We start from the raw sequence: 12,551 nt of genomic DNA on the forward strand, positions 1-12,551 counted from the left end.
CCGAAGCACCGATATGTCAGCTGTTCCCGGTGAAGAGACCGAAGGGCTCCCTCTGGAGTGTCAGCTCTTCCTGTTGTGTCTTCTGAAGGCCCTGTGTTTTTACACAGTGGTCTCTCTTTTTCTCTTAAGTTGGTCAGTTCTCACTTTTTTCAATCAGTTCTCCCAAAACATTCATATTTTATTTATTTGTTTGTTCATAGTTTTTTTTTTTTTTTTGGTCACTTCTCCTCAAAACAAAATGACTCTCAGCCTCCAGAGGTCAATACAGAACAACAACATGTCTTCATACCACATAGTGTTGGAGTGGGCCCTAAAAACCATCACATTTACTCACATAGCCTACAGTGGGTGCAGTCTTGAAGTACCTTTTCTTTTAATTTGTACTGATTTACTTTTTCTCCGCTACAGTCTACAGGGAAATCTGCTAGTATGAACAGGAGGAAGTGTGGATCTATCAGCTTCTGTGAGGACTCTCTTCTGTGAGGACTCTCATTGCCATGAAATGGCAATGGTTAAACATTAGATTATTTTCCATTCATATTTTATTCATTCATTTGTTCGTAGTTTCTTCACAAACAAGATGCCATTTCAAAGATGCCTTTCACACTGCAATGATCAACCTGATTTCAGCATACAGGCAGAATTTCAAACTCTGTAAACCTGCCCTGAGGACATCTAAGATGTGGACCAGTGAAGCTGTGGAGAGCTTAACGGCATGTTTGGACTGCACTGACTGGGACACTTTCAAGGCGGCTTCTGTGAGGACTGCTGTATTCCAACACACCAAGGTGAATTACAACAAACTCAGGCATCTCAGGTTGGAGAAGTAGAATGCATTCACGTTTGGAGACAGAGAAAAGGCATGTTAAGTGCATGTTAACACATTAGTCTGACTAAAATCATATTACACTCCAACTCTGTCAGGTTCCCCACAAATTGGCCGAGAGCCTGTCCAGTCCCCGGGTGAAATCCCAGACGCTCAGTATGTTTATGTTTATGGCAGGCGCACGGCCACCCTACTGTTGCACATTTTTTAAATAAAAAGATGAATATTTGAACCTTTGTATTATTTGAATAAGTTAATATTGAATGCAAAATAATTATAACAATGTAAATTTATAAACAGCGCCAGGCTGAGTTTAATATAGAACACATATGGGGTCCCTACTTAATCTTGTCATCAGTTTGGGGTTTTGTTACGTGTTACATGTTCATCTTATTTTTTAGTTTACATAACCCGCAATTCAAATAACAAACAAAAACAACTTTTACACCTTAAAATAATGACCATCATCAGGTACAAATGAACTCCAAACATGGTGTAAATGTATTGGTTAAAGAATTGAACACTGAGGGCACAGACTATTTAAGGGATTGTTGGGGGTAAAAACTATTAAGATTTGATTCTTAATTTTATATGTCCCATAAATAAGGTCATATCTTATTACTCCACAATTCTATATTTTTAATGCATTTATGTAAGGTAAAACATTTGTGGATGTGGTTATGTTATGTCAGCTGTGTGATATATGAACCGCACTGTCTGATTAAGTACTCATTAATTCCTCCATTATCATGAGAATACGTCTAAAAATATAATGTTTTATATTTATTTCTTCTGTGCACTTTAGTTCACTTCGGTGTTTTTTACCTGTATAAATGAAGTTGGATTAGTTAATTTACGGAAGAACTAAAGAGATAATGGTGGAATATAACAGAGGAGGGTGATTTCATGGCTATGCAGCCTATGTGTTCTTATAATTGTTCATAAAGAATTGATAAATTATTCATAAATCATCAAAATTGTTTAGAAATCCGACATGAATCATAAATCAAAAACCAGTTCATTAATACTCAGTGGGGATTAAAATGAGCTTCTTATGAGTCATTATGAATTAATCTCCTTTTAAACTAAACTAAACTAAACTAAACTAAACTAAACTAAACTAAACTTTCTTTGTGAAGGATGCTCCTGATCTAGACCTGTGCATCTGTGTCTGTTCTTTACTTTTCTTATGTCTTCATGTACAGCACGTTTGCGTGTCCACACTCTGGTGTCCAATGAGGAGTAGACCCAAGATGATAGAAATGTGATTTAAACTGGTTTAATTTGATGTGAGCTGTTTGACTTTATATCTGCATTTTAAATGGTGGATGTTGCGTAAAATCATGGAAATCTGCCTTTAATCCGTCAAACGCTCCATTGACCCACAAACTTTACACATGCGATCAATTAGCGTTTATATCCCAGTTACATTTAGAGGTAGATAGTGTTTTGGTTGCAGAGGAATGTAGAAATATACCCTTACTTTTTGAAATGATTTTATTTTGTAAGCAGTGAACGGAAGTCAAAATGAGGCTGTGTTGGTGCGGCTGTCACTGGGTCACTGTGATATCTGTCTCCTCTGTTTCAGTCTTGAGGATGCGGAGCAGACGGTCTGACCTCTCAAGTCACTGAGCTGTGCGCCTCGGATATTTTATGATAAAATATGACGATCATCTGACTTGAAAAGCAGCTTTCTCGTTTGAAACCCGAATAAGACTAAGAAGAGGCTAAATAAAAGTGGGGATGAACAGAGACGCAAAGACAACGCTCCGAAGCCTGAAGCAACCCAGAGCGCATCAGAAGGTTTTGGTCCAGAAGAAGAGGAAGGACGTGTCCGTTAAAGATGGACAAAGTGTCTCCTGCTCGAATGACTCGCAGTCAGGTCAGCGTGAATGTGTGAAGGGTGTGAAAACAGGCGGACCGCAGAGTAAGCGAGCAGGGAAAGTATCCTCAAGTGTCAGCACGGAGTTTCAGAGCAGCCCGGGCGCGCAGAGGAAACTGTCCGACGCCAGCAACGCTTCAGAGGACCTGAGCAAAGACTCCGGATGCCCGTCGGGAAAACTCTCCAACTCCGACAGCAGCTCAGAAATTTCAGACTGCCCCTCAGAGGGCAACAAGCAGGACTCCACCACCAGCGACAATGACTTAAGCTGGATAGACGGCAGAGCTTACGTGAGCCCGGACGGCGACGGAAAACCGTGCGCAAAAGAACCGAGAGATACCTGCGCGCTGCAGCCGGATGCTGCCGGAGGTGGCCTCGGTTCGTTAAACTCCTCGGGGGCGTTTATGGATCTCATAATGGAGGCGACCACGGAGGACCTTGTCAGGGAAGTCGAAGACCTGAGATCAGAGAACGAGTATTTGAAAGTAAGTTTAATCTTAAACTGATCAATGAATTGTTTTGGTTCAGTTGAGTTTGTAATGTAAATGACATTGATGTAGAATACATGTGAATTTCCAAATGTTATTTTTGTGCTTATTTGCGATATCTCTGGTAGCGTTGAGACTCTGGCAGCGTTGAGACCCAGAGAGTCTCAACACCAGAGCCGATTTTGTGTTAGAGGCCATGTCAGTCTTCATTAGTGACTTTAAGTGTGGCGCTGCTCTAAGGCAAGAATCAAGAGTCACTGCTGACTTTGACTTTATTATCACTGTTCACCAGAAGAGGCAAAAGGGTGGAAACTCATGGAACAAGCCACCGCGTCTCTCAGACTCAGACTTTTGTAAATGAGAAACTGTTGACGGAGTTTCAAAGAGGATTAGAGGAGGTGCTGCTGGCCGCATTACCTCTTTTTATTAGTTCATTTCACTGGCAGGAAATGAAGCTCGAAGCAGTAACTGGCTCATTCATTTATTTGCGGGAATATATCTGGAGGCAACGTGTGCTCTATATATATTACATTTAAAGGTCAAGAAGACTAGTAAGAGGATGTTAACAGCTCTGATTATGCCCATTATAGTAATTGTTAAATAAATAGTTGCCTTAAGGCAGAAAGAGCGTGTTTAGGCAAATTGTGAAAGACGCAGTGAAATTAAAATTAATTTAAATTATTGAGAAGAAAATCAGCAGGTTCCTTGTCGTCATTGGTTCTTTTAAATACTACACTGAGCATTGTCCAGGCTCATAAAAAGTTTGAATCCCTCTCCAATGTCTGAAATGATGTTGGAAGATGAAACTGTATATTTTAATATATGCTGCGTTTTTAACTAAACCATCCAGCAGGACTTCCATCATAATGACTAAGAATAGTTTTAACTGAGGTTCATGTCAGTGGAAACACACACTTTCAACTTGGCCCTCATTAAGATGCTTTCCTCCCCCTGATGTGTGCAAAACACACTGTGCAAAGTAACACATTTAATTTGTATTTCCAAAATCAAACCGAGCTCAAAGGAGCCCTGTGATTAGGTCAAGCTGTGATGCAGGCAAAGATCTCTCCTTCACACGTTCTGATTGTGACCTTTCTTAGCTGAAGTCTGTAAACCAATCTTCCAAATCTGAAATCTGACTCTGTCCCACAGAGTAGAAATGTTTTGTCCAAAAACAGCCAAGCCTCCCAGCTTGATGCACTGTAAGACTCAAAGTTAGAGAAGTAGCCGTGGGATAAAGAAAGAAGTTTCTTGACTTAAACATTTATTTAAACAGTATGTATTTAGAGCAAGTATTATGTTTTGTTCAGTGTATTTGATTTATTTATTTTTTTCCCATATATTTTGTGTATGTTGGATGGATTAACAGGGCAAGTTGTCTCATTTCTCGTTTTTCTCGTCTCAGTTTTTAATTTTTTTTCTCATATGTTTGGTGTTTTCCAGGATGAGGTGGAGGAGCTTCGCTGTGAGATGCTGGAAATGCGCGACATGTTCCAGGAGGAGGAGGTGTACCAGCTCCAGGAGCTGCGGCTACAGCTGGAGCAGGCCAACAAGACGTGCCGCATCCTGCATTACCGCCTCCGTAAGGCCGAGCGCCGCAGCATCCGAGTGGCTCAGACCGGGCAGGTGGACGGGGAGCTGGTCAGGAGCTTGGAGCATGACATCAAGGTCAGAGGTCTTGCGGTCTTGTTAAAACTCGCTCACCACCGAGCAGTAGTGAAAGCTCATTTTCTCAAAGTTGACTTTTGTCTGAATCACTGCAGTTCCTGTTGCTGCTGTGCCGCAAAACCTCTCTCATTTCAGTTCATTAAATAGCGATCGTCTTGTTCATACACACTGGAGGACTGCAATCAGTCGACTGCACCCTGAGTCACGGCTGTTTGCTGTGCTGTAAAGTGCTCCCTGCTGCTGGTCCGCACCGCAAGCATTTCATTAGGCTGAGATGTCTTCATCATGCATCCTGTTTATATTTTTGTAAAACTGCAGTGTAATTATGTGGTGAGCTGTTCTCCGTGAGTGTAGCAGAATAAAAGCAGAGCTCTCTTTATCAGAATCACAGCTGGTCAGTCACCGGGGTTGAACTGACTCTGTTCCTGTGAACCAGGGCAGGGTGTGTGTGGTGTAGGGTTCCTGTCAGACCCTGCCCCCATCCTTGTAAAGTCTCTTGACTTTACCAAGGAAACGTCTACAAAGAATATGTTCCCCTACCTAAAACCAAAACATTCGATTTCCGGACAATAACAATGCGTTTTGCTTTTTTTTTACGGCGTACAGGTTGCAAAGAGTGTGTCACTGCGTCTTTACAGCGAACTGGAGGCGGTGCAGAAGAAGAATTCCCAGTTGGAGTGGGACAACGAGGCGCTGCGTGAAAGGACGCAGGAACTGGAAGTGGCCAAGCAGGTCTTACAGACTGAGCTGGAGAAAGCCAAAGAGGTGAACATACGTTACCATTAGATTCTCACAAAGTGGCTGGTGTTGTATATGTTCATTATCCAGTTATCCTTGATTATTTAGTGTTAAAGACAAATAGTGTTCCCTGGATCAGGCAAAAACGTAAATGAAATTCATTGGAGTTGACAAATCTACAGTCTAAATATGTCTCAAAAGCCGCAGTTACTCTCAAAGGAGAGTCCTAAAACTTGCCAGAAGGGCATCCTGAATAAATCACTTGGTCTCTGCATGTGACCTGACCTTGACGGAAACATAACCCTCCATCCCTCTGGTCAGGCGTCCTCCTCTGCATTCCCCCGCACAGCTGCACCCATCCAGCCAGTTGTCCCCCTCATCCCAGTGATGTCAGGTGACACATGACCCTGATTGTGGATCAGTGATACGAGCGAAGGGGCTCGGCCGGCAGCTGCCCGGTGCCTGGGCTGGGTGAAGCAGCCTGGTATGCTGAAGCCTGAACTCCAGGCACAGCTGATGTCTTCGGCTGAGCAAGCGAGGAAGAGAGATTACAAAAATAGACTTGCTTTCTCCCTCTCTGCTTGCATTAAGCCCAACTAAATCTGGATCAGCTTGTATTATGGCGTTCAAAAAAGCTGGACAGACACAGTGACCTACAACCGTCACCAAACACGTGCCCAATCAAACGGCATCAAACGCTGACTGAATTCACCCTTTATTCCTGCAGCCCCTCCTGCCTCAGTGGTGAGAGCCACCGTGCACTACGGTGACACGTGTTCTCTTTAATCCAGGATTCGGTGCTTTGGCATGAGCTCAGGTTGGTCCACTCGTCTGAGACAGCTGCTAGTCCCCTTGATCCCAGTAGGGAAATCCACTTAGATTACCTAATCTAAGTGCACAAAACACAGAGGAGATCGATGCGAAGGAGGATGAACGTTTCAGAGGCTCCCGCTGCCTCTCGCCTGTCTGCGACCCTGTCAGTACGAGTTAAAAGGAAACGCACACCTAAGCAATAACAGCATCCTTTTCTTTCTTTCTTTTTTAAACAGAACCTTATAAGGACCTTAAAAGACAAAGGCCGCTACACTGATTATGCCTCATTCAAACTTCCATCTTTCTTTATCAGTAATATCACATTTCAGGTCACAGTATCCATACAACCCCCAGACCCACTGACCTTGAACTGAAAACTCACTCCTCGTGCTTGCACCCTCTAAAATAGCTCTGTTATTAACACAGTGACATCCTGTCTAGTGTTTAAGAGTGAGACAATGCCAGCAGACACAAGCTTACATTCCTCTCATGCTCAGAATCACAAATAAACTGACTCATGTAGACAAGGCACGGAGCTGGAGGGGAGAAACTCACATTTAACACACTTTAGTCCTCTTCGGAAAGTTAGTGTGACATTTTGGAAATTACACCTATTAGCTCAGCATAGCATCAAGTTCATCAAATTCCTCCTGCCAGCATCTTGAATCTGATTTGATTCATCCATACAAAGTAAACAAATCGCTATTTATTATCCAGCTCATGAGCCACAAACTTAACAAACTTAAGTAACAAATGAGTATTATGAAAATGTTTATTTAGAGATACAATATAATAGAAGGGGGGTTAATTGTAATCATTAGTAGCTTTGTTTTGCAGTCAAATAAATACGTATGCAGCTTCTATCTCTGTGTTTCCTGAAGCTAAGCTGCTGAGTCTGTTCTGTTTTGGGGAGAAGTACAAGTGTATGCGTGGCATTCATGATAAAACCTTGCATTCCTCAGAGCACTTTGAAGAAGAAAAGCTTCAGATCAGCCGTCAGTAAGGCGGAGAAGAGGCTCTCTCAACAGATAGAGGTTTGATTTTCATTTGTAATTCATGTCTGATTTCTAAGAGTGGCTGCACCCAGGGGTTATTTGATGTGATTATGATTGTCGCCGCTGTCGTTTGTTTGCCAAAAGGATGACAGCGCCGATCTCAAGTGCCAGCTCCACTTTGCCAAAGAGGAATTAGCTCTCATGTGCAAGAAGCTCACCAAGTTGGTATCAGAGAGCGAGGCCATGCGCGAGGAGCTGGCCAAATACCGCTCAGCCTACGGCGACGTAGACTCCGCCCAGTCACCTGAAGGCAAGCAGAGTTCCGCCCATGCCCGGGAGGTGGAGGTCAAAGTTCACCTGAAACTTGTGGAAGAGGAGGCCACACTCCTGAGCCGGCGCATTGTCGAACTGGAGGTGGAGAACCGCGGGCTGAGAGCAGAGATGAGTGACATTAGAGAGAAAATTGGAGGAGGAGCGGGAGGAGGAGGAGAAGAGGAGGTTGAAGAGAATCGGGATGTTTTGGAGGAAAATCTATCTGCAGCGATGAAGGACAGAGAGGGGACGCAGAAAAGTTTGAAGATGGGAGCTGTGATGTACGAGCAGGGTCAGGACGAGGAGTCAGAGAAAGCAAAAGGTGATGTTGAGGCATCTTTGATTTGCAACCAGTCACAGACTGAAGGGATGATTGCTGCCTGTCACATTACTCGAGAAGGTCCTGTAGGTGGAGAGTGGGACCCTTCAGACAGCCATGAGAGTAACAACAACAACAAAAAACTTGACAGAGGACTCAAAGGCATGACCATGAAAGACTTCGAGACTCTTCTCGCTCTCAGAGATCACTCCTGCATTTTGAGTTCAGCCATTCAGCTCCTGACGGTGCCACCTAAAAACAGCCACGGCTCATCTCCCTCCTTTCCTTTAGCTTCTCAGACGGACGTGGACTTGAGCGGTAAGCCCCAAGCGGCACTCATATCGGAGTCTTTAAATGAGGCTTTGGAGCTCCTGCAGGCCATGCTGCAGGCTTTCATCGGGAGAATGGAGACGCTACTGACAGTAGAAGATGTGCTCAGAAACTCTGTTAACAAGGAGGGATATGTTTGGGACCCCTACACGGATAGTCACAATTTAGCGGAGTCAATGTGTAAGCAGGAGTGCGCAGAAGACCTCCGCACCCCAGAGGTGAAGAAGAAAGCTATGCAAATGAGAAAAGCACCTTCCCTCCAAACGGATCTAGTTGATGGCTGCAGGGATCCAAAAATGCAACTTTCACTGCAGATTCTCGGGATCCTCCATCAGTGGATTCAAGTTAAAGGACCCGACCTGGAGAGAAAAGAGGTAAAATTTTATGCACCATGAAACAAACGCTGTATACTTTAAATGTCCAAGTGCAAATATGTAAATATGTTTGGATTGATTTATTCAGATTAAAGACAAAACCATTTCCATGCTGCAAACCTTGTTGCAAGACCTCGGCGCAGGGCTTCGTGATGAGCGGATTGAATCTGACAGCGCGGCCAAGGCCACTCTGGCCACGGCAGCTGAGGTAAGGATGGTGTTTACCCTTACGGCGGGAAGTCCTGCTGCTGGCCGCACGTACTCCCAAACACTCAACAGTTCAACAGGCATCATGAAAAGGCTCGTGCCAAAGTATTTAGGCTAATCTCCTGCAGCCGCGGCAGCCAAAACAAGACGGGCATGTTGAAATGTGCTGCATGAAAACACTCAGCTCTCTGTATTGTCAGTAAGATCAGCTCTTCAAATGTACTCCTCCTCAATCTTTGTTTCCACCTGCTGGTTTAAATGCAAATAGAAAGAGAGTTTTAATGCACAGCATGACTCAAGAGCTGCTTTGAAGGAACAGATTTATTTCTTTGCTGGTTGTTTTTCCTCCTTACTCCACCGACTAGACGTTAATCCCTCTTTTCCTCGGTTGAACATTTAGTTTGCCATGATAAAAAAACTCTACAGCATGCCAGCAGCTTTGTGAGGCTGTACTTGAGCTTCAACTGCATGCAGAGAGTTATCACGATTCTGTTTTCACTCCTCAAAATCCTGCATTTTTCAATCATGAGATGCCAGAGCATCAGCCAGAGCTCATGAAAGCACAGTATTGTTGTCTTCGAAAAATCTTGACATTACTCATAAGTCTACATATCCATCTTTCCCCTCGCTACCATTATATAACAATAGTTTTACAGGAATTGGACAAATTATACCACGGTCACAGGATTAACACATACATTCATCTTCTGGGGACCATGAACAATTTCCAGTCTTTCTGAACAAACTTTTTTTTCTCTCTTGTCTCAGCGTGTCGTCAGCAGCCTTTTTCATGATGGACAACAGTGTGAAGCTGACAGGTCAGTGTTCCTCGCATGTTTGTATTTTTGCTGCCTTCAAATGTTCAATGTCCATATGAACGTCTCCCTACTGTGATGTTGACGACCTCGTGGGTGGCTGAGCTCACTAGTCGAGTACACGACATCCTATGTTGAAACCAACAAGCTGGCGAGTTGTATTTTAAAGCAGCATTTTGAAGCTCATTCCTCTCCTGGTGTTCTCATATAATCTGCAGCTCAAAGGGGAAACGATTCAGGAGACAGTTTCCTCCACACGGCTCTAAGACGAAGAACTGGTGCTATCTGAACCAGGAGGCAGCCCAGGTGGACCACGAGGACCCGGTAAAGACATGGGACCATATAATTATGCCGCTTAGCTTCCCCGATCTTGACTTTGAGCAGATGTCCACGGAGAGAAGCCACACCGCCCCAGAGAAGTCAGCTTTTCGCATCTACTACAGTCCCCCGTCGGCCCGTCGAGTCCAGCTGGCTCAGCTGAAGCAAAGCCCAGTCACAGACAGAGAGTCTGTGGATACGCTCTCTCCTTGGTGCACACCGCCAACCTCCTTCTCTCCGCTCTGTCTGGGCTCGTCTACCAACCTGAGCGATGACATGAAGGAAATGTCGTCCGGCTGGAAGCAGGTGGTTCACGGCAGCTATCAGGAGCAGAGGAGGGGATCAGAAGGCCGGTGGGTGGACGTGGCCTGCTCAGGAACTCAGACACACGTGAGGCCACAGATGGTGAGCGTTGGTCAGCAGACAGATGGGACTCAGGGGTCGGTCACCATGAGAAACAGCCCCACTCGAGTCTCCTCCCTGGCGTCTGCCCGCTCCCACCACATCTCCACCTCTCTGGACGGGATAACAGGGCGAGTCGAGAGGTCCAGAGCCTCCACCTCCTCGCCCAAACTTTACCGGAGACACTCTGCATCTGGTGCCTCCTCTCCTCACTCATCCTCCAGTCTGAGCTCCTCCTCCTCTGCATCCACCTCCAGAGACCGGGCCCTGTGGAACCTGTCGCACCAAAACCACTCCGGCATGACGTGGACTCGACAGAGCAGCCCGCGGTCAGGTGCAGGACAGATCCACAGCTCTCTGAGCAACGGCGCCAAGACACCCAGCAAATCTGCTGGCGCCAACCGGTACGGCTTGGTGACAGAGTTCTTGCGCAGGGTGAGTGGCCGGGTGGATAAACAAGTTCCTGGAACAGGCCAGAAGACGAAAAATGGCCTGAAGAACGTGGAACGCGTTCCCACGAGGCCTCCTGCCGCCCCGCTGCACAGGAACGACAGCGTGACCAGGATCGTCAACCAGAGGTTCATGAAGCAGAGAGAGGAGACCAGCCGAACCCCGAGAGAGGAGAAGACGGGCAGTCTGAACCAGAGTATCAGACACAACCTGACTACGGTCACAGCAGAGGTCAGTCCTCATCGTACTTAACTAACCTGGTTCTGCTTGTAAACACCTTGATCTCAGTCCAAAACTCAAAGATGTTAAATTTATTCCCAGAAAACTGGTAAAACTTTAAATATTCATTAAGTCATTTAGTGTCTTTGAGCTAAGAGCCAAAGGAGAAGTGCAAAGTCACTTCATGCAAACTCATGTGATTTGTCAGCTGCATAGATAGAGAGAGTGTGTCAATTATTTCATCCATCTTTTGAATCAAGCTTTTCATCTCTTTCTCTGAACAGGAGGGAAACTACGAGTGCAGCTCCAGCAGCTCGTTGACTTTCTGCTTTGCTCGTTCGTCTCGCTCCACCCAGAGGCTGCCATCAAACCCGGGTAAACTCCAGCGGCACAGGTACTCGCCTCCTGTGAGCGTGGCTGCAGACTCCATCTGAGCAGCAGGAGAAACGGCAGCTCTCACACTGATGCCATGAACAACAAATACGATCTGCAATCTTTACATGTAGCTTCAGGTTTAACGATAGATTTCTTTGGTGCAATTAAAATTTTTTTTATCTGTTTTCACAGATGAGCTTAATCCTCGTTTCAGTCATGTACTTACTGTGTGTTTAATTTTATACTATCTTTTATGGTATTTTGTAGAAATGAACCTTTAATTCAATAAATGTTGGACAGACCTACATTTAACTGTGTCATTTATCTGCATATGTATCTTGTTTTACAGTCATACAACAACTGAACATGTCTTTTTAAGCTTCACAACGTTGTTTACTCTGAAGTGAGTGGCCTCTTCGGATCTGGCTGTTGCCTCACATGCTCAAAAAAAGAAAAAGTCGCCTTTAAGAAGTTAATAAGATGAGATTTCCTCACCTGTGTGCAGCGTGAGCCCCCTCCTTTCATCCTTCTATTGAGTCTGGACTTCCAGTCCCTCAAGAACCGCAACCAGCTCACAATGTATAACTCAATAATAATATAAATATAGTAAGAAATATAAATAAAAACAGAGATGAAACTTTGATTCCCCGTCATACAGGAGCTCAGATATTCTCTCAGTTTACAGCAGGCACGCTGTGTTCAAGGACAGAGGGAGAGGAGGACGCCCACAGTCACATGGGGTCACGTTTCTTCTCACCACACGTGTTCATCTTCTACTGTTACACACAACAATGCTGGCTATTCCCCCAGCGGAGTATCATCAGTCCACCATAGTCCACAAGAAACAAGATGAAAAAGCAAACGGACATACCTCAAAAGTACCAAATGAAATTAGGTAATTCTGGTAATAAGATTGATGTACAGATGGTGGTCAGTGGTATTTATGGCTTGTTTATAGCTGCAGCAAATTAATGAATTAATTAATTTAGATTAAGCAAAAATAAAACAAAGAATCTCCTT

At 44.6% G+C, this 12,551-nt stretch overlaps 1 protein-coding gene across 2 annotated transcripts; it reads left to right on the forward strand.

Annotated features, from left to right (window-relative positions):
- The first annotated feature begins 613 nt into the window (after positions 1 to 613).
- On the forward strand, positions 614 to 11,836 carry si:ch211-197l9.2 (protein SOGA1). Of its 2 annotated transcripts, XM_047604060.1 has the most exons (10): positions 614 to 788; positions 2,415 to 3,193; positions 4,640 to 4,864; positions 5,471 to 5,629; positions 7,378 to 7,449; positions 7,555 to 8,745; positions 8,834 to 8,953; positions 9,721 to 9,770; positions 9,986 to 11,168; positions 11,441 to 11,836. In XM_047604060.1, the coding sequence occupies exons 2-10, from the start codon at positions 2,570 to 2,572 to the stop codon at positions 11,588 to 11,590; spliced, it is 3,774 nt and encodes a 1,257-aa protein (XP_047460016.1). In that variant the 5' UTR covers positions 614 to 788; positions 2,415 to 2,569; the 3' UTR covers positions 11,591 to 11,836. The 2 variants fall into 2 exon arrangements, with proteins under 2 accessions (XP_047460016.1, XP_047460085.1); XM_047604129.1 differs by lacking the exon at positions 614 to 788 and having other exon boundaries at positions 2,396 to 3,193.
- Positions 11,837 to 12,551: the final 715 nt, after the last annotated feature.

The sequence above is a fragment of the Mugil cephalus genome, chromosome 1 (assembly GCF_022458985.1).
Source record: "Mugil cephalus isolate CIBA_MC_2020 chromosome 1, CIBA_Mcephalus_1.1, whole genome shotgun sequence".
NCBI lineage: Eukaryota > Metazoa > Chordata > Actinopteri > Mugiliformes > Mugilidae > Mugil > Mugil cephalus.